At 44.2% G+C, this 22,748-nt stretch overlaps 2 protein-coding genes across 2 annotated transcripts; both read right to left on the bottom strand.

The window, feature by feature from the left end:
- Window positions 1–6,049: 6,049 nt before the first annotated feature.
- LOC138431269 (allergen Bos d 2-like) lies at window positions 6,050–12,886 on the bottom strand. The gene is made up of 6 exons (XM_069573392.1): window positions 12,753–12,886; window positions 12,061–12,200; window positions 11,792–11,862; window positions 10,361–10,468; window positions 8,112–8,213; window positions 6,050–6,117 (listed from the first exon to the last, which is right to left on the bottom strand). The coding sequence occupies exons 1-6, from the start codon at window positions 12,831–12,833 to the stop codon at window positions 6,050–6,052; spliced, it is 570 nt and encodes a 189-aa protein (XP_069429493.1). The 5' UTR covers window positions 12,834–12,886.
- A 3,207-nt stretch (window positions 12,887–16,093) lies between these two features.
- On the bottom strand, window positions 16,094–22,550 carry LOC138431267 (allergen Bos d 2). Its single transcript, XM_069573391.1, has 6 exons — window positions 22,470–22,550; window positions 21,787–21,926; window positions 21,530–21,598; window positions 19,905–20,014; window positions 18,822–18,923; window positions 16,094–16,236 (listed from the first exon to the last, which is right to left on the bottom strand). Exons 1-6 carry the CDS (start codon window positions 22,548–22,550, stop codon window positions 16,094–16,096), a joined length of 645 nt encoding a protein of 214 aa, XP_069429492.1.
- Between the last annotated feature and the right edge of the window lie 198 nt (window positions 22,551–22,748).

Here is a 22,748-nt window from a genome sequence, read left to right as displayed (position 1 = left end):
GGGGTTCTTGAGGAGGAAGCAGCAGGCAGTTAGTTGACTTTCGTGGGGACCGGGCTCAATCATCTTACATAAATATCTAGGGGGGAAACTAGATAGGAGAGATTGCCATAGATGTCGGGGAAGTGGGAGGGAACTTGTCAGAGTGGCTGAACTGGTTTTCATCCTCCCCTGCAGGGCATGACAGCTAAATAGGCTCCCTTTTAAGAACCCTGAAGGGTCTGTAAGGAAAGACACAGGGAAGGGGAACAGCTGCTGTCTTTTCACATGTCTTTTCTGGCATCAGAGAAGTTGGTGCTGGAAAATAAAATATATACGGTAGCAAAGAAACCCCTGCTGACGCAGCAGACCTGGTTTTCATCCCTGGGTTGGGAAGATCCCCTGGAGGAGGAGCTGGCAACCCACTCCAGTGTTTTTGCCTGGAGAATCCCACGGACAGAGGAGGATGTGCTTTGTCACTCAGTTGTATCTGACTCTCCGAGAACCCTGGAGTGCAGCCCACCAGGTACCACCATCCGCATGGATTCTCCTGGCAAGAATACTGGAGTGGGTAGCCATTCCCTTTTCCAGGGGATCTTCCCAACCCCAGGGATGGAACCCAGGTCTCCCGAATTACAAGCGGGTTATTTACCGTCCCTAAGTCCCACTCGTGTGACCTCCATGGAGTGAAGCCCGCCAGGCTCCTCTGTCCATGGGATTCTCCCGGCAAGAATACTGGAGGGGGTTGCCATTTCCTTCTCCCAGAGTAGCCTAGTGGATTACAGTCCATGGGGTCATAAAGAATTGAACAGACTGAGCTACTGAGCAATAAGCAGCCCAGGTGTCTCTACTGTAGCAATCACGCTGCAATCGTGGGTTAATCCGTGATTAACCGCTACCCTGAATTTTTGGTTTGTTTTTATTGTAGTAAAAGTCACATAATAATAAAACATATTATTCTAACCATATTTAACTGTGGTAAAGGGCTTCCCTGGTGGCTCAGACGGTAAAGCATCTGCCTGCAGCAATCCAGGAGACTCGAGTTCGATTCCTGGGTCGGGAAGATCCCCTGGAGAGGGAAATGAGGTAAAAGTCATATAATAATAAAACATATTATTTTAACCATATTTAACTGTACAGTTCAGAGGCAGTAAGCACATTCTCATTGTTGTGTCCTGCAAGTATTTATTTATCATCTCTGGCCTAGTTATTATGTTGTTTTTCTGTAAGGTTATACCCAACTCTTGCCACCTCATGAATTGCACGGATCCAACTCTTGCTGTGTGTGTGTGTAAGGTTGTATCCTTCTGTGTAAGGTTGAATCCTTGCACAAGGATACAAAGTTGCATCCTTACTTTTGTGTAAGGTTGTATCCAACTCTTGCGAAACCCCATGTAGCCTGCCAGGTTCCTCTATCCATGGTGTTTTCCAGGCAAGAATACTGGAGTGAGGTGCCATTTCCTTCTTCAGGGAATCTTCCGACCCACGGATCGAACCTGAGTCTCCTGCATTACAGGCAGAGTGCTGTCTGAGCTGCACTCTAGACCGTGCTTTTACATTTTAATTATTTATTTTTATTTTTGACTCGACTGGATCTTTCTTGCGGCACACAGGCTTCCTTTATTTGCAGGGAGCCGGGGCTACTTTTCCTTGGGGTGGAAGGTTTCACGGTGTCTTCTCTTGCTGCACAGCACTGGGCTACATGCTCAACGGCTTCAGGAGTATTTCTCTCTCTCTCTTTCTCTCTCTCTCTCTCTTTCTCTCTCTCTCTCTCTCTCTATATATATATATTTATTTATTTTTCTTTGAAAGCTTTACTCTTTAACCAAAGACCTACAGAGAGTTACCAGTCTTCCAGTCAGCAGGCAACCTGCAAGGCTGCGTGGTTGGCTGCAGTCTTTCTCTCCAGGAACCTGGAGTCTCAGCTACGCTTGGTTGAGCTGAGCGACTGGCTGGCACCACGCGCCCCTCCCCAGGCCTGCGCACCTGTGCCTGCGTGTGCGGGGTACCCTCGTGATCGCGGGGGGCTGGGGGCACAGTCCTGTCTGCACAGAAGGACCGAGAGCAGGCCTTGTCCGCATCTCCTGTGTGCCCCTGGCCTCACTGTGCTGTCTCTATGGGCCTGCCCGCCAGTGTGTGTGTGTGGGGCGGGGGGGGGGGGGTACCCTTGTGATCACAGGGGTCTGGGGGCGCTGTCCCGTTTGCATAGAAGGACCTCGGGCAGGCTTTGTCTGCATCGCTCTTGTCTCTCTGGCCTGGCTGCATAGTCACCACCGGGCCTGCAGCTTCGTCTCCTACCATCCACCCTCCGCCCTGGCCTTCCCTGGAGGCGGACTGGCGGCCGGGTCCTCCCATCGCCTCGCCTGGTGCCAGCTGGACGCCCTCTCCTTCCACCATGCTGGGCGTCTGCATTTGCTGGGCGTCCAGCTAGACGAACTTGGTTCAGTGACCTGTTCCGGAAGCCAGCAGGAGCCAGTCCTTTTAAATTAAAAAAAAATTTTTTTTAAATTTATTTTTGACTTTGCTGGCTCTTCGGTTGCTTTTGTGTGGGCTTTCTGTAGTCATGTCGAGCGGAAGCTTCTCTTCCTTGCAGGGAACAGGGGATTCTCATTGTGGTGGCTTGTCTTGTCGTCCAACATGGACTCAACACTTGTGGGTCCCAGACTTAGTTTTTCTCCAGGAGACATGTGGGATCTTTATGGAGCAGCCCCGTGTCTCCTGCATGGGCAGGCAGATTCTTTTTTTATTTTTACTTATTTTTTTTTAACAGTATACCATTTATTATTGATGGTTTTAATGAAGTTAGTGAAGCTGAAGAGAAAATCAGGCAAAATTTATGTATTTGATAGCTTAGTGCAAGTTACGTTTACGTTTAGATCCATCTTTTTGAATACATCACCAGTCAGTTCAGTTGCTCAGCCGTGTCTGACTCTGCGACCCCATGGACTGCAGCACACCAGGCTTCCCTGTACATCAACAACTCCCAGACTTTACTCAAAATCATGTCCACTGAGTTGATGTCACTAATGTTTATACATATTTGCACATGTTTGTACACATTTGATGCAGAAGGTGATGGCACCCCACTCCAGTACTCTTGCCTGGAAAATCCCATGGATGGAGGAGCCTGGTAGGCTGCAGTCTATGGGGTCACGAAGAGTCGGTCTCGACTGAGCAACTTCACGTTCACTTTTCACTTCCGTTCATTGGAGAAGGAAATGGCACCCCACTCCAGTGTTCTTGCCTGGAGAATCCCAGGGACGGGGGAGCCTGGTGGGCTGCAGTCTATGGAGTCTCACAGAGTTGGACACGACTGAAGCAACGCAGAAGCAGCAGCATACACATTTGATGGATATATTGCTCATTATTCCAAACACACTTTCTAGGTTCTAGAAAGTTTATTTGCAAAAAATCTTGGTATTTATAGACAACATCTATTCATTTACATGATAGAGTTTTACAAATGTCCTTTAAATTTAGTACTTTTTTTGTCATGGGAGTATTCTGATATGTAGTTGCCAAATAATAATAATGGCGTTCGCGCTACATTTTTAAAAGAAAACAGCAATTGACTTCATCAAGTACCTAGTTTAGATCGTTGTGGTTGGCAGGTGGATTCTTAACCACAAAGCCACCAGGGAGACCCAGGGATGGCTTTAAGAATGAGCTGTGCGCATTCAGGGATGGTGGCTTTTTCTGTGGGGTTCAGGTGTCCCGCTCCAGGCATCTGTTTGGGGACCCAGCCACGTGCGTTACAGAGAAGCAAGCAGCTGATGACTCATAGGAGCATGACACGCAGACACCCTGGATCCTTCCAGGCCTGCTTGGAACAACCCTTCAGAACCCCCATTCCAGGGCCTTGGCTCTGAATGCAGAAAAGCTGGGTCCTTCTCTGCGTCCTGCTCACTATAAACCGTGAACGTGGCTTTTCCTTCTGTCTCGGCATCCCTGACAGCACATCCCATTCTCACCAAGGGTGGAGGTCGGGGGACCGACCTGGTAAAGGGACCCAAGGCATCCAGTTGTACTGACTTGCGGTGGGGTTAGGCTGACTGCGGTGTTTACTAGGAGATCACGTGTTGAGGGAGGAAGACTGAGCTAGTGGAGGTGATGGAACCCCAGTTGAGCTGTTTCAAATCTTAAAAGATGATGCTGTGAAAGTGCTGCACCCAATATGCCAGCAAATTTGAAAAACTCAGCAGTGGTCACAGGACTGGAAAAGGACAGTTTTCATTCCAATCCCTAAGAAAGACAATGCCAGAGAATGCTCAAACTACCTCACAACTGCGCTCATCTCACACACTAGCAAAGTGATGCTCAAAATTCTCCAAGCCAGGCTTCAACAGTACATGAACTGTGAACTTCCAGATGTTCAAGCTGGTTTTAGAAAAGGCAGAGGAACCAGAGATCAAATTGCCGACATCCACTGGATCATAGTAAAAGCAAGAGAGTTCCAGAAAAACATCTATTTCTGCTTTATTGACTACGCTAAAGGCTTTGACTGTGTGGATCACAATAAACTGTGGAAAATTCTGAAAGAGATGGGAGTACCAGACCACCTGACCAGCCTCCTGAGAAATCTGTAGGCAGGTCAAGAAGCAACAGTTAGAACTGAACATGGAACAACAGACTGGTTCCAAATCAGGAAAGGAGTACGTCAAGGCTGTGTATTGTCACCCTGCTTATTTAACTTCTATGCAGAGTACATCATGAGAAATGCTGGGCTGGAAGAAGCACCAGCTGGAATCAAGATTGCAGGGAGAATATCAATAACCTCAGATATGCAGATGACACCACCCTTATGGCAGAAAGTGAAGAGGAGCTAAAGAGCTTCTTGATGAAAGTCAAACAGGAGAGTGAAAAAGTTTGCTTAAAGCTCAACATTCAGAAAACTAAGATCATGGCATCCGGTCTCATCACTTCATGGCAAATAGATGGGGAAATAGTAGAAACAGTGACAGACATTATTTTTGGGGGCTCTAAAATCACTGCAGATGGTGCCTGCAGCCATGAAATTAAAAGACGCTTACTCCTTGGAAGAAAAGTTATGACCAACCTAGACAGCATATTGAAAAGCAGAGATATTACTTTGCCAACAAAGGTCTGTCTAGTCAAAGCTATGGTTTTTCCAGTGGTCATGTATGGATGTGAGAGTTGAACTATAAAGAAAGCTAAGCGCTGAAGAATTGATGCTTAACTGTGGTGTTGGAGAAGACTCTTGAGAGTCCCTTGAACTGCAAGGAGATCCAACCAGTCCATCCTAAAGGAGATCAGTCTTGAGTGTTCATCTGAAGGACTGATGCTGAAGCGGAAGCTCCAGTACTTTGGCCACCTTATACAAAGAGCCGACTTATTAGGAAAGACCCTGATGCTGGGAAAGATTGAAGGCAGGAGGAGAAGGGGGGCGAGAGAGGATGAGATGGTTGGATGGCATCACTGCCTCAATGGACATGAGTTTGAGTAAACTCTGGGAGTTGGTGATGGACAGGGAGGCCTGGCGTGCTGCAGTCCACGGGATTGCAAAGAGTCAGACACGACTGAGTGACTGAACTGAACTGAACTGTGCAGACTAGTGACTCAGTTGTACACATACAGATATTCTTTTTCTGATATTCTTTCCCCATGTGGTTTATTTCAGGAGACTGGATATAGTCCTGTCCTCTACAGTAGGACCTGTTGTTTGTCCATCCTGCATATACAAGTTTGCATCCGCTAATGTCAAACTCCCACGCCATCCCTTCCCTACCTCTTGGCACCCACAAGTCTGATCTCTATGTCCGCGAGACTCTATTTCTGTTTTGTCAAACAGGTTCACTTGTGGACGCTCTATGTTATTATTGCATGTTGTTCCCATTGCAATCCAGGGGAGGCACTGTAAAACTACTGTCTGTGGTTTATTCTCTCTTCTTACCAAGACAGTTTAAGGATTCACACCACGTGTCCTAAACAGGGTTATCACCTGCTTCATTGTGCCCTCGATTTCTACCCGGTTGGATTTACATGCTTTGTGCGTTAGATGTATGGCACACGCCCTCACTGACACCTATGTGCATTAATCAGTTTATTGATCACTTTAGGAATCCAGTAACATCAACAAGAGCACAGGGGACTCGTAGTAGGCAAGTCGCGGGTCGTGACTTCCTGGGAGAGACGAAATGACAATTTCAAGGAAAAGGTCTATTATCCTGATACAGATGATTAGTGCTATGATGCTGCTCGTATTCTTGACTTTGTTTTCTGCTTGAAACACGAAAAAAAAAAAAGTAGCACTTGCTGAGCTGATTAGGATTAACATGATGTTGGTGATAGCAGAAAGGAGAAGAGAGAAGCAGTGGATGGTGGACCCAGGGGAGAATTTTTTCCCTTCACCTTTCACAGAAGTCCTTCTGTGAGTGGGGCCGTGAGGGATTATTCCTACAAGACCCTTTTCACAGAAGTCCCTGTGTGTGTCCCTGTGGGCTTGCATAGCGTTACCACCTGGTGAAACTAGCGATAAGCAGTCCTGCATCAGCTCATCTGCTGAGAGTCGCTAGGTTACATATTCAGAGGCCTGAGATGTAGGAGATGATATCCTGTGTCACCTGTGCGGCTTACGTCGATTGCAGTCTCCTTTATCATCACAGATGTGTTGCGGCTGCAAGGTCCTTCATTCCCAGTGGGATTCACCGGGGGGGTCATCACATCTCACAGCTCGGGGCTTCACACCGCCTCCTCCTCTGTCCTCAGAGCATCTCACCGTGGAGTCTACACCAGTGTTGTGTTTGGACATTTAAATCCAACCACTTACGGAAGCCCGAGGCTTTGCTGTCCAGCAAGGTGGACTGTTTTCTTCTCCTATTCTTTCTGTAAATCAGTTTTTATTGAAACATCCTAGATTTGCAGCGTTGCGTTACTTTCAGCTGTACAGCAAGTGATTTGTCTGTACATTTGTGGTGGTTTAGTTGCTAAGTCATGTCCCACTGTTTGCATCCTATGGCCTAAAGCTTGCCAGAGTCCTCTGTCCATTGGATTTTCCAGGCAAGAATACTGGAGTGGGTTACCATTTTCTACTGCAAGGGATCTTTCTAACTCATGGACAGAAGCCACGTCTCCTGTGTCTCCTCACTGGCAGGCAGATTCTTGACCACTGAGTCACCTCCAAAGCCTCAGTTATACATATATGTAGGTAAATGTATTTCGAAGAAGGCAGTGGCACCCCACTCCAGTACTCTTGCCTGGAAAATCCCATGGACGGAGGAACCTGGTGGGCTGCAGTCCATGGGGTCGCTAAGAATCGGACAGGACTGAGCGACTTCACTTTCACTTTTCACTCTCATGCATTGGAGAAGGAAATGGCAACCCAGTCCCGTGTTCTTGCCTGGAGCATCCCAGGGACGGGGGATCCTGGTGGGCTGTCGTCTATGGGGTCACACAGAGTCGGACTCGACTGAAGCGACTTAGCAGCAGCAGGTGAATGTATACCTTTTAGATTCTTCTTTTGAACGTTATTACAAGACATTGCGTATAGTTCTCTGTGTTATCCACTATGCCTTTGTCATTTATTTTAAAAGTTTTACTGTGTATCTGCTCATCTTAAACTCCTAATTTACCCCTTGCCTGCTTCCCCTTTGGTGACCATTAATTTTGTCTGTGTTTGAGAGTCTGTCTCTGTTTTATGAATGGTTCATTGGCATCATATTTTTACGATTCCATGTGGAAGTGATGGCATATGATGTTTGCCTTTCTCTGTCTGACTTAGTTCACTTAGTAAGATCATCTCTGGGCCCATCCATGTGGCTGCAAATGGCATCGTTTCATTCTTTTTCACGGCTGAGTAATATTCCATTGTGTATGTATCCCATTCTTAAAACAGTGAAAACTTGCACCTCCCCCAAAGAGCGAACCGACGGAGAAAAACCTCAGTGTCGGAAGTGTTACGTCTCTACTCACCCAGCTGATGTTCTCTGTTCTTATGGAGGACAGTCGTCTGTGAAAGAGAATGAATAAGGGGAATAATGACCATTGATATGCCTCTGTTTCCAAGGATTATTTCATAACAGCTTTGTACAAAGATATCTGTGTCAATGGGAATTTTGAATTGGATGTCCTAGTGACGTGTTTTCATTTTGGAAACCTGTCATCCTCTGGGGCTTTACCTGTTTCGATGACATGTTCTATATTTTCATTTGGAATCCCTCTCTCAGTGTTCAGCTGCTGATACTTCTGAAATTCTTCTTGAGTGAAACTGGTTCCTTTGGCTGGATTTCATAGCAGACAGGGCAGAAGAGGTGTGTATTAGAATCTGTTTTGGGTTGTAGAGAGTCACCTGGCTCCTACCTGTAGTGATCAGTAAGTCTCACCAACACCGCTGGCCTCCACCATCACCTAAACCCAGGTATTTTTCTACAGACGTGCCTGTGTGTGCACACAGGTCTTCACGGGAGTCCATGGGGGTAGAGTCCACATAGTTACCATGTTACCACGTTCCAGTTCTTACCACTACTGAGTGAGCTACAGGTCATTCAGCTGTGAGCTTAAGCATGCCCCAGGGAGATGCAGCTTTTCATGGTACAGTGGAGAAGGTCGTGGTAAGTCTGAGACTCAACTCTCAGACTCTAATGCTTCCTGTCCACTTTGTCTACATCCTAGAATTCCATCCCTGGGGTTTTCACGAACCCTCATGAAATGGAGAAGGAAACGGCAACTCACTCCAGTCTTCTTGCCTGGAGAATCCCAGGGACAGAGGAGCCTGGTGGGCTGCCGTCCATGGGGTTGCACAGAGTCGGACATGACTGACGCAACTTAGCAGCAGCAGCATGGAATGAATGGGCGGGGGGATGATTTGGAATTTTCAAAAGCACACTGACCCCACTGAGATGGTGGATCACCTTATGTTCAATGCCCCATAGCTGATATTTTCTGCCTGCTTTTTGTCTGTGAACGATTTTAGTCAAAGTGTAAGTTTATCAGAGGATTGCGAATGTCATATAGCAAAGGAAAACTGTCAGAGGAGATGAAATAATAATAATGTAGTCATGAAGCATAGACAAGGATCTGTAGTTCCTCCCCAAGAGCAATAGATACTGTTCTGGGTCATATCCTATGCGCTGTCTTATAGACGCTGAAACCCCACCCTGATGGACAAGTTAACTACAGGATGACTAGATTGTAGCTGCAACATAAGCTGCCACAGTTCAGAGAATTGGTTTCAAGGAGTTGGGAACTGTCGATTCACTGTGCCTAAAACAGTCACGATGATGCTGTTCGGACCACTGATGATCGATTTCAAAATGACTGTTGGAGCTGACCTCTGTTTTTGCAAGGAGCCCTCTCCCTCTGTCTATAAGAGCACTTTTCCCTCTGTTTGCCAGTTGTGGGCTGGGGCAGTCAGCCTTTGGACAGAAGTCCACTCTCCCTGTAGGTGTCTGCATCTGAATGAGAGCAGACTTTTCTTTCTAAGAAGCTGGGCTCTTGGTTGCCTTTTGAAAGGCAGGCAGCAAGATCCCACATTTGGTGACAACGTCACACATGCTACTGAGGAAAACTCACACTTTGTCATCCTCAAAGAACAGACACAACCCCCACCCATCCCCGATGAGGATATAATATCAGAGGGGATAAAGCGGTGTGGGAGTGAACCCAGGGGATTGGGCGGATGGCAGAATGACTACCATTCCAGACCACGCTGCCTCTGCAGTCTTCAGTGTGGTCCGGTGGTATCTGCAGAGCATTGGGTTCAGGTTCAGGCAGTACTTTCATGACTGTGACAAAGGAGAAAGCATTTGTCATGGAGATGAATGCAGTCATGGCCGGGGACCTGTGAGTTTCTAAACTCAGGTTTACACCTTGGTTCACTTTGGCGTCAGGACCCAGCAACTCTGTATGATACTTGACAAGAAACTCATGGAGCATCCTGAAATGTTTCCTTGGATCTCTGGGATAACTATATCTCATTTTTAAAAGAGCCATCTGATAGAATCCCCCAGTGGATACTTTTCCACAGTTTTCTAGCAGACAGACTTTCTGTATCCCCGACTCACATCACATGAAGTCTGAATTCGCCGTGTGAACACACATCTGTTCAAATGCGCTTCATATAAGGTGCTGTGCTCAGTCGCTCAGTCATGTCTGACTCTTTGTGACCCCATGGAGTATAGACCACCAGGCTCCTCTGTCCGTGGGATTCTTCAGGCAAGAATACTGGAGTGCATTGCTATTCCCTCCTCCAGGGGATCTTCCCAACCCAGGGATCAAACCCAGGTCTCCCACACTGCAGGTGATTTCTTTCACATCTGAGCCACAGGTCAAGCCCTAATATAAGTTATGTGTGTACCTCTCTCCTTTCTGTAAAAATACTGATCATGTGAACACATCTAGTTTGTATTGGGGAAGCTATAGTACATACCGCAACCTTCAGTTAATTTTGTGATCTTCTGTCCATCATCATTTTCAAAATAAAGTACCAGGATGTTGTCTGATACGTGAATGATTTGCAAATAATTTGCACCTTCGACTGTGGCAGAGGAAAAAAAACAAACAAACATCAAACCTCAATATGATTAACTTCTTTTCTTTTCATTTGAGCCTGACTTATTCTTCACATGCTATCGTGAGTCTTGCCTTGGATGGTGAACTGTATCTCACTGAGATTTCTAGTGATGCGTTGTTAGAAGTAGTTAAGATAGCTAGTGAACTAGGAAAGCTTTCTCCACCCCACCCCCTCTTCTCCTGAAGATGAAGACTTCCAGTCTTCTAGACTGAGCAGTCTTTGAATGAAAAAAAGTTGTCTATTGTGACTCTAGGAGGTGTTGAACCTCAGCTATGTCATAGGACCTCACAAGAGCTGACTGTTAAATTTTCAAGAATTTGGTAACCCAGTTTGCAAGTACAATCATGGTTTGAGAGGAATTCAAAAATTTAAATGAATGATATTAAAATAAATGTCAGTCCATCATCCAGAGTTATTTCCTAGGACAAGAGGAGATAAAAGAGGTACAGATTAGTCTATCGCAAAATGTTGGGCATATATAATGTGAAATGCTTGCAGATTAGATCCTGCGGCTCTGTGTCCACAGTTGAAATTAAAATAAATGCATAAGACCACGATTAGAGTGCTCTGTTGTACATTTTTTTCCCCATAAAAATGAAACATACAGACATTTGATCACTGAGTAGACTATTACAGTACTGATATTAATATTTGAGATTTATGTCCTCTTATTTTAATTATAGGTAGAAATCTATGTTAATCCCCCTTTTAAATTATGTATTAATATTCATATTTGAGAATTATTTCTCCTTATTTTAAGGTATAGAGATAGAAGTCTATGCTAAAGTCCCTTTCAAATTATATAAAAAATGAGGTTGAAATTTTGGCTGTTATTTTAACTGTTTCCATTTTTGGACTTTAAGTTAATCATGTTCTACTTACTAAACCTATTAATGAAAAACTTTGAATATTTAAAGAATTTCTTTAGTCCAAACAAATTTAATCATGTAGGTCAAGTAAAAGAAAAAATTGTAAAAGAGTCATCATTATCCTAAGTAGGTGATCACACTTCTCCATGCCCAAGGAACATGAGGAGTCCATGTTCTGGGGCTTTTTCTCAGAGACCATCAGTGGCCACATTCCAACCTCGGACCTCATCCTGGTGTTGTGGGACGGAATTCATTGCTGAAAAGTTAAATGGCTTTTCCAAGGTTGCACTGGTAACAAGTACAGGAAATAGTCCACCCGTCGAGACATCTAGTTGTTTTGGGTGAAACACAGACTATCCATCTGAACATGCTCCATGCTTTGGGGAAGACCACCTGTCCGAGGAGCTGGAATACTCACATTCTATGAAGTAAACACCTCCTTCTTGTCTCTTTAGCACTCCTGAGAAAAACTGGCATCTCCCGTCAAATCTGAAAAACACAGCAGACAAGACAATTCCTTCCCACCCGTTCACTCTCCAGGGCTTGAGGAGGACACCCTTCTGGGAATAGAGTTCGCACACCCAACTTCACAGCCATGCCTCACATCTCTCGCTGCACATTGGAGCCTGGACCCCATGTCAGAAGTCAACAGACTGCTGGCTTTCAGCTGAGGAGGACTGTGCTTACTTGACGTAAAATGAAATGGAGAGGTGTTCGCAGTCATCAGTACATTCGATCTTGCGATTGTAACACCTCAGCGGGCCCCCTTCCACAATCTTCTCCTCGTTATCCGCGGCCGAATAAATCGTGCGCCACTCACCTGTAACCTAAGAAGGAAGTTCCTCATAAACAGCAGTCAATCTCTTTTCTGCTTACTTACCAATACACCGCACCACTATGCTTCTGCGTTTACCACAGAAGAGAAGCAAATTGAATCTTATTAAAGCAAAGAGGAGTCCCTCCCTCTACCTTGCAGAACGACACGACAGGAAATCATCTTTCCTATTGGAGCACAAAGCGTAGAATTCAGAAAGTTTTGCAGACAATGCAGAGTGTTTTGAAATAGCTAAAAGCACGCCTGTAAAGGCCGTGACAGTCCATATCTTTCTGAACGTTAGCTTGTTAGGCTTTTTGTTTGTTTCTTTTGCCTACAGATGAATAAGATAAATGGAAAATAACCAAGAACAGATAAACAGAGGGCAATATTACGTTCATGTAGATATGTCGACCACAGAAGGTACACAATCTGGTCATACATGTACACAGAATCATCTCTGTCAGATGCACACACAGCCTCTCACACACACATGCACACACACACACACACACACTCGATCAAGCAAGCAAGACCTCCTAGCAGATCAGCTCATGCTGGGTACCTTTGAGGGGTCTATCTCAGCTGGAGTTTCCTGGGCGGCACAAACCAGGACAAGGACGAGACTCAGCAACAGAACCTTCATCTTGTGACTCTCGACGTCCTTCTTCTACAGAATCTGAGGGCTCCCCGGTTACTGGAGAGTATGTACACTGGTCCCGCTTTTTATAGGATACATCCCTTGGCAGAATACATATTGGTCAAACAGTGGCTAATCGCACCATCACGGTGACCTAAGCATAATCTTCTGACATCCTGGTTGGCAGCGGAGCAGTTTGGCATTCTGTCCTTCTTATACAACTCCTGTGTTATTTCTTTCACATTGAAGAGGTCTGTTTAAGCTTATTTTCTAAAACGAATGTTGGCACCTTTGGTTTAAGAAGATAAATAGGAGGTATCTCTACCAGGAATCAGTTACCAGGGAATTCGTCAGAGGGGTCAATATATATATTTTTAATATTAAAATTGCACTACAGATGATGTACAATATTTTTTTGCTACAAGTGTAGCACATAGGTATTTATAATTTCATTTCTACCTTTAGACTTATAAAATATTGCCTTTGTTATTCCCTATGTTTTCCAATCTTTATTTGTCAAATAATCTTTGTATGTTATTAAGAGTTGGGCACGACTGAGCAACTGAACTGAACTGAACTGACCTCTTATTCCACTCCTTGTCTGCGTGTTACTGACTTCTTTCCCTCAGCATATTCATTTGAATAAACATCTATGTATTTTTCTAGACTCCTTCCCCACTGCCCCTGCATAGTGCCATCAGGATATGTCCCACTTTTATCCATTCCGGTGTTGATGGATACACATTTATAGGCACGATTTCGTAAGGAAGTGAGCCATCTTAACTCCTGGGTAGAGACTTAGGGGTTGAGCTGCTGGATCTCTGTGGCTCTGATTTTCGATCCCTACCAACAGGAGATGAGAATTTCTGCTGCTCCATCCTTGCCAGGACTCAGTATGGTCAGCTGTTTTCATGTCAGAGACTGTAACGAGTGTGTTCGTGCATACAGTTTCAGGAGTATTTTCCATTTCCTCGGTGAGTAAAGTGGGGTGGTTGCCATCTGTTTATTCCCTTTGTCAGGCATCTCTGCAAGTCGGTTTGTTCACTACTGTGTGAATTATTTGTTTTTCATGAAGTCTGTAGGTTTTTACCTTTTCTGGATATGAGTCTCTTTTCAGATGGAGATGTGCGAATATTTTCCCCCTGTCACTGGCTTCACTTGTGTTTCCTTAAGGTTGTCCCTCAAAGATGTAAATATTTTGATTGAGGCTTGGTTATTAACATTCTGTTCCCAGTGTGGGATCCTGTTTGGTGTATATTTTAATCAGTAACCGCCTAATCTTTGATCACTGTGTCCACCTGTGTTTTAACTCTAGAGTCTTTCTTGCTTTGGGTCTTACATACACGTCTATGAATCTCTCTGTGTTAGTTGTAAAACGTGGAGCAATGAAAGAGTTGAAGTTATTATTATTTTTTTTTTGGTCACATGAATTCTCAATTTCTCCCACAGTTTTCCTTATAAGATTATTGTTCTCTTCTGAATTTCCTTTGTAACTGTATCCAAAATCTATTTGTCTCTATATTCCTGTCCTTTCCCCACGAGCATATTTGGTTGTGTCCTGGTTTGTGTTTCTCCATTCTTGGTTCTCTTTTTGGGGCAGTGTTAAAAAGACAGTTAGAACGTGAGGATCACACGAGTGGCCTTCAACAAGTTTGTGTCAAAAGCAAAGCATTCACGGTTCCCATCTTGTGAAAATAGAATTGTCATCCATTTACGGATCATTAGAGCAGTACATGTTTCTGTTGATTTTCACAAAGCGTGTCTGAAAGAGCAAGACATTAGTTTTGCTACATTTTGGAGCCAAAAGAAATAATCCTTGAATAAATGGTGGCTTCAGAGTTCTCAGCATAAGCAAATACTCAGTTTCACACATAAGGGTTTAATTGACTTAAGTTCTACTTCAGGTGTTTTTTTTTTTTTTTTCTTTTGTTATATTTTTTCCTGTTTATTTATAACTAGCTAAAGAGCTCCTGTGATTTAAAGAAATATGTAATGAACTGAATGGTGACTATGACAAATAGGATTGCACATATACCTGTCAGTGGCTTAGAGCAAAACTTTTAAGTGTTTTTATCACACACACACACACACATACACACACGGGGTAAAATGAGTAACAGATGTGTTAGTCAACTTATGTCTTATGTAAATCACCAATGATGGTTTTTCTTTGACTCTAGCTTCCTACTCCTGATCTTCCTGCAAACTTCTAAGAGTTGGTATATCCACACTGATTAAAGTTTATACACTTGTGAGAGAGGATCCCTCTTCCCCAGGATGTGATATATTGTCAACTGGATAGAGATCCTTGAAAATAATTTTTCAGGTAAAATTTTTTTTAACGGTTCCTATTTCCTGCCTGGTTCCTAATGTTTTCATTATTCACACGTCAACTGTTTCCCTGAGAATTTTTTAAAAGTATTTTAGTGGGGTATCTCAGTGGCCATACTTCTTATAGCTTTTGCTAAGGGTTTGTTTTCGTTTTAAATTTTACAACGCACACTGGCTCTTGCTTGCTGTGTTCTGCCTTTCGCTCGTGATGGAGGGAGGGCTTGTCGTTGTGATGGTTCTCTTGTTCAGGCTCTGGAGCACGAGCGGAGTTTGTGTAGTGTGTGGCCTTTGCTATCATACACACGTGGGATCTTCCAGGATATGGATTCAGTGTGTGTCCCCTGCGTTGGCAGGTGGAATCTGAACCACTGGACCCCTGGGGAAGGCCCTCTGCTCCGTTTGTCCTTTCTTCGTTTTAATTCTTGTTTAAGGTCGCTTCCTTGGATCAGACCTAAGTGAGCATAGCTTCATTCTTCCTGGGGCTATTAGTAGCTGTCCTCCACACCACGCCAGGAGCAATATTGGACACCTTCCAACCTGGAGGTGGGGGGCTCATCTTTCAGTGTCATGTCTGTTTGGCACTTTGTACAGCTCATGGGGTTCCCACAGCAAGAATACTGCAGTGGTTGGCCACTGCCCCCCTCCAGTGGGTCGCCTTCTGTCAGAACTGTTCACAGTGACCCGTTCTGTCTTGGGTGGCCCTACACGAAATGGCCCGTAGCTTCGCTGAGTCATGCCAGCCCCTTCAGCACAAAAGGCAGTGATCCATGTAGGGAGTATAGCTTATTCGTCAACCGCCATTGTTCTGTTTTCCATCAACAACCCGAGTCAACGGACACCAGTATCTTGACCTTGGACATCAGTGTGTGCTTGTAACATGCATTCAGAGTGCACGCAGCTTACATTGAGCCCTGGCAGGGTCCAGGCCCAGTGCCCTATTCTGTCTTGCCTCTCACTTCACAGCCGTTCAGGTGCACCCAGCCTTCCACCTCCTCATGAATCCACCAGAGATCTCCAGAGTGGTCTAGGATGGCCTCATCTTTTTCACCTCCCTGACACATTTTTCCTGGTGCCTTGTCTGGTCAAGTGGCATGACCTACGGGACACCCATGATGCTTCTTTGGCCCATTGGTTGGCACCAGTCAATGACTATTACTTTGAGAAATATCTGACGAGCAAGCACCTTCTATGCAGAGCTTTAGGTAACTCTGCACCTGCATTGCGTCAGCATCAAAGTCTCTGCTTCTGGGGTTTGAGAAGGAGAGTAGCCCCCCTCTAGTCGGACATCACAGACCCTGTGCTTTGTAAACACCATCGCTGCCCTTTCTTTAGTAAACACTGTTCACTTTTGGTGTGTGTGTGTGTGTGTGTGTGTGTGTGTGTGTGTGTGTGCGCGCCCGCGCGCTCAGTTCATAAATCATGCCTGACTCTAACGGCTCCTTGGACTGTAGCCTGCCAGACTCCTCTGTTCATGGATTCTCCAGGCAAGAATACTGGAGTGGGGTTCCATTACCTTCTCCAGGGTATCTTCTTGACCCAGGGATCAAACCTACATCTCTTCCATCCCCTGAAACAGTAGGTGTATTTTTTTTACCACTGTGCCCCCTGGAAGCCATGTAAGACTTCATTCTGAAACATCTCTACCACCTCCTGCAACCCCACAGCAGATGAACACTGCTTGACACCATCGTTGAGTTGTTTTCAGGTTCCACTTAGGACAGCTCAGAATAAGGTACCTGAAAACCAATCCCATTTCTCATGTGACAACTGATCAGAACCTCATTTCAGCATATAAAACTACCTTCTGTGGCTTTTTCTCTCATCTCACAGAAACACTTGCAGAATTCACACCATGCATCCTAAACAGAGTTATTTCCACCTTCTTTGTACACTCGATTTTCCACACAGTTGAATTTACATGTGTAGAGTCTTTGCAAATATAGAAACTTTGTTCACTACACATATGTGCTTTAATCAATTTATTGATCAGTTCAGGAATCCAGTAACATTAGCAAGAACAGAGGACATTCATAGTTGGACAGCCGTGGGTTCAGGGTCATGATTTCCTGGGAGAGAATAAATGATGATTTTGAGGAAAAGGTCTACCGTCTTCATATGGATGATTGGAAGACCTTAGTGCTTTGATGCTGCTCTATTCTTGCTTCATTTTTCTCTTTTAACATGAAAAAAAGTAAAACATTGTTGACCTGATTAGCACGAATATGATATTGTCTGAAACATGATAGAAGCAGTTGCTGATGGAAGCAGTGGGGAAATTTTCCTACAAGACTCATTTCACAGAAGTTGGTCTGTGTGTGTACCCCTGGGGGTTCCATGAAATTACCATGTGGTGAAACTAGCTGTGAGCAGTCTGGTATGAGGTCTGATATCCAGAGACACTAAGTTACATGTTCACAGCTCTTTGAGATGCAGGAGATTATATGCTGTGTGCCCTGTGCCGCGTACATCTTCTGTGATATCATTAATCATCACACATGTGTTGTGGCTGCGAGCCCATTCATTCACAGTGGGATTCCCCAGCGATCATCATCACTCCCAGCTCAGGCCTTCACACCACCTCCGTTGTCCTCAAAGCATCTCACAGTGGATTCTACACCAATGTCAGTGTTTAGATATTCTCAATCAAAGACTAAGGAAGCCCAACCCTTTGACACTTGGCAAGGTGAAGGGTTTGGTCATCCCAATCTTTTTTTTAAGTTAATTTTTATTGAAATGTAGTTGATGTTCAATGTTGCATTAGATTCAGGTACAGAGCAAAGTGACGCATTCATACTTTTGCTGCTGCTTTCTCGGTATGTTGTTGCTACCGTGACGGTATGCACTATAGCTTCCCAGATTCCTGCGTCCATTGGAATTTCCAGGCAACTTTACTGGTGTGGGGGTGCCATTTCCTATTCGAAGGACCTTCCTGACGCAGGGATAGATTCATGTTTCCTGTGTCTCCTGCATTGGCAGGCAGATTCTGGAACTCGGAGTCACCTGGGAAGCCCTCACTTACATATATGTGTAGGTAAATGTATACCTTTTTTCATTCTTCTTCTTAAAAGTTATTAGAAGACACTCAGTATAGGTCCCTGTTCTCTCCAGTTGGTCTTTGTCATTTGTTTTGTGTATTTTAGTGTCTATCTGCTCATATTATCTGTGTTTGAGTCTGCCTCCATTCTTTATTGGTTCATTTGAATGCTATTTTAGATTCCACGTGGAAGTGATGGCATATGATATTTGCCTTTCTCTTTCTGAGCTACTTTACTTAGTAACATCATCTCTAACCCCATCCAGGTTGCTGCAAATGGTATTTTTCATTCTTTTTGTTGGCTGAGTAATATTCCATTGTGTATGTACCCCATTCTTAAAGAGGCAAAAACCCCCCTCCCCCAAAGTGTTAAGCTACTGAGGAAAAAAAAAAATATGTTGTAAGCGTCATAATTCTACTTACCCAACCGCTCTTCACTGTTCTTATGGAGGACAATTGTCTGTGAAAGAGAATGAATAAGAGGGAAAATGATTATTGACATGCCTCTATTTCAAAGGATTATTTCAAAACAGCTCTTATTCAAGATATCTCTGCCAATAGGTAATTTGAATGGGATGTTCTGGTAATGTGTTTTCATTTTGGAAACCTGTCATCCTCTGGGGCTTTACCTGTTTCGATGACATTTTCTATATTTTCATTTGGAACCTCCCTTTCGCTGTTCAGCTGCTGATACTTCTGAAGTTCTTCTTGGGTGAAACTGGTTCCTTTGGCTGGATTTCATAGCAGACAGGGCAGAAGAGGTGTGTGTTAGAATCCGTTATGGGTTGTAGAGAGTCAGCTGGCCCCTACCTGTAGTGATAGGTAAGTCTCAGCAACACCACTGCCCTCCACCATCACCTAAACCCTGCTTTCCAGGTAGTTATTTACAGAGGTGCCCAAGTGCACACAGGTCTTCAGATGTGTCCGTGGGGGTAGAGTCCACACGGTTAACATGTTATCCCCTTCCAGTTCAGAGTACTAGTCATTGAACTGCTAATCATTCAGCCGAGACCTTAGGCAGCCCCCTGTGAGATGCAGTCTTTCATGGGACATCACAGAAGGTCATGGCGGGTCTGAGACTCGGAATTCCTCCCAACTCCATCTCTTCCTGTCCACATTGTTGACATTCTAGAAGTCCATCCCTGCTGTTTTCATGAACCCTTGTGAAATGAATGGGCACGGGAATGGGGAAGTTTTGAAACCACACTGGTCCTAGTGAGATGGAACAGAACCTTGTGTTCCTTGCCCCACCCACCCTGTTTTTTGGCCTGCCTTTTGTCTGTGAAATATTTAAGTCAAAGGATAAGTTTAATCAGAGAAATGAGAATGCGGGAAAGCAAAGGGAAATGGTCAAAAGAGACCAAGGAAGAATAATGTAGTCATGAAGCAAAGACAAGCACCTGTAGCTCCCCTCCAAGGACAACAGATACTGTTCTGGGTCATATCCTGCAAGCTGTTTGTTACCCCATGGACTCTAGCCCGCCAGGCTCCTCTGCCCATGGGGTTTTCCAGGCGAGAATACTGGAGTGGGTTGCTATGCCCTCCTCCATGGAATCTTCCCTACCCAGGGATCAAACCCAGCTCTCCCACATTGGATGTGGGTTCTTTCCCAGCTGAGCCACCTGAAGCCCTATCATAAGGTGTCTGTACCTCTCTCCTTAGTGTAAAAGTACTGATCATAGGAGCTCATCTACATAAGCTCCAGTGCTTACCAAGACCTTCAGTCATTTTTGTGATCCTCTCCCCATCATAATTTTCAGCATAAGTTACCAGCATGTTTTCTGACACATGAATCACTTCCAAAGTATTGGTACCGTTGACTGTGACAGAAAAAAAAAAAAAAAATTCAAACCTCCGTATGATGAACTTCTTTCCTTTTCAGTTGAACATGTATTATTCTTCTCACGCTCTCTATCGTCTGTTTTCTCTCTGATGGTAAACTTTGTCTCAAAGACATTTCTAGTGGTGTATTGTTAGAATCTTTAAGAGAGCTAGTGAAGTAGGAAAGCCCTCTCCACAGCCCCCTCTCCTGAAGATCATCAAGAATTTCAGTCTTCGAAACTGAGCACTCTGTGGACGATAGCAAAGTTGCTTGTTTGCAACTATAGTTGAACCTCAGCCATCTCATAGCCGCTCACAAGAGCTGACTGTTACACTTTCAGGAATTTTGTGACCCAATTTGCAAGTACCATCATGGTTAGAAAGCAGTTCTAAAAAATTAGATGAATCTTAGTAAAATGAGAGTTACTGCATATCCAGAGTTATTTCCTAGCATAAGAGCTAACAAAAGAGGTATACGTTAGTCTACTGTCTGATGTTGGACATACATACTCTTGAACGATTGCAGATGAGATCCTGTGGCTGCATGTCCACAGCTCAAATTAAAATAGTTGCATCAGACCAAGATCAGAGTGCTCTGTTGTATACGTTGTCAATGAAAATGAATCCTGTGGACACTGGATCACTTAATGTAATGTTACAGTGTTGGTATTAATACTTGAGGATCATTTCCTGTTATTTTCAAATACAGGGAAAGAAATCTGTTAGTGCTCCTTTCAGCTTATGTATTGATACTATATTTGAGAAATATTTCTTGTTATTTCAAACTGTGGAGATAGAAGTCTATGCTAAACTCACTTTCAATACATGCAAAGATTCTTTGAAATTTTTGCTCTTGTTTTGAAGTGAAGCGAAAATCACTCAGTTGTGTCTGACATGTGTGAACCTCGGCCTGCCACCCATCAGACTCCCCTGTCCATGGGATTCTCCAGGCAAGAAGACTAGAGTAGGTAGTCATTTTCTTCTCCAGGGTACTTCCAAACCCAGGAATAAAACCTGGGTCTTCTGCATTGCAGAGCTCTTATTTTAGCTGCTCTCATTTGGGGGCTTTAAATTAATCTTGTTCTACTTACTACACTTACTAATAAAGAAAGTTAATACTTAAGAAATTTCTTCACTTTAAGCAAATTTGATCATGTAGATGAAATAAGAGGTAAAAACAACTTTGAAAGAGTCTTTATAATCTTAAAATAGTAATATATACATAATCTTATGCCCTTCACCATGCCCAGGGAACATGTATAGTCACCGTTCTGGGGCTTTTTCTCAGAGATCATCAATGGCCACATTCCACCCTTGGACCTCATGCCGGTGTTGTGGAACAGAATTGATTCCTGAAAAATTAAATGGCTTTTCCAAGATTGCATTGGTAATGAGTAGAGGAAGCAGTCCACCCATCCAGACATCTAGTTTTCTTTGATGGAACCGAGGCTATCCAACTGAACATGTTGCATGGTTTTGGGAAGACAGCCCATCGGAAAAGCTGGAATACTTATATTCTATGACGTACACATATCCTTCTTTTCTCTTTGCCACTTCTGTGAGCAACAGACATGCGCCATCGTCCCTGAAAAACCAACAGACAAGACATTCCTTCTCACCATCCATTTCCCAGTGCTTGAGGACACCTTTGAATAGAGTTCACACCCTCAGCTTCACAGCCATGACTCCCACCTTTCACTGCACATTGGAGCCCAGACCCTGTCTCCAAAGTCAGCAGTCTCCTTGCTTTCCATTAAGGAGGACTGTGCTTACTTGAGATAAAATGTAATGGAGAGAGATTCACAGTCATCGATGCATTCAATCCGACGATAGTAATTCCTCAGTGGGCCCCCTTCCACAATCTTGTCCTTGTTATCTGCAGCTGCGTAAATGGTACGCCACTCTCCTGGAATCTAAGAAGGAAGGTCTCCATAAGCGTCAGTCAATATCTCTTTTGGTTACTCACCAGTACACAGCACCACCTTTGCTTCTGCCTTTCACACAGAAGAGAAGTAAATTCAGCCTTATTAAGCAGAGTTCTACCCCTTACCTTGTTGAATAACATGACATGAATTCATGATTCCTGTTCAGGCAGAAAGTGTAGAATTCAGGGGTTTTTTTGAAATAAAACATGTCATGATTGGTCATGACTCTCTGAATGATAGCATGATAAATTGTTTCCTTTTTTTTTTTTTTTTAGCCTATAGACTAATAAGATGAAGAAAAAATAAAAGAGCGGATAGACAAACGGTTGCATTTTTCTCAGGTAGTTACATGGACCCCGGTATGTATACAATCTGACCCTGCATATAAATGAGCTAATCTCTTACATGTACACAAAAACAAGCACACACACACACATGCACCCAGACATACACACACACACACACACACACACACACACACACACACTCAAACAAGCAAGACCTTCTAGGAGATCACCTCATTCTGCGTACCTTTGAGGGGTCTATCTCAGCTGGAGTTTCCTGGGCAGCACCAACCAGACCACAGAGGAGAGTCAGGAACACAGCCTTCATCTTGGGATTCTCGTGGCCCTTCTTCTAGAGAAGCTGAGGGCGTCCCAGCTGTTGGAGAGGTTGTGAATTGGTTGCACTTTTTATAGGATACGTCTCTTGGCAGAATACATAATGATCAAACAGTGGTCAGTCACACCATGTGCTTACATAGATGCCATCTTCCCATATCCTGGATGGCAGCTGAGCTTTTTTCGTGGT

Source organism: Ovis canadensis, chromosome Y, assembly GCF_042477335.2.
Source record: "Ovis canadensis isolate MfBH-ARS-UI-01 breed Bighorn chromosome Y, ARS-UI_OviCan_v2, whole genome shotgun sequence".
Lineage (NCBI taxonomy): Eukaryota > Metazoa > Chordata > Mammalia > Artiodactyla > Bovidae > Ovis > Ovis canadensis.
This window is presented reverse-complemented; position numbering and strand designations above follow the sequence as displayed.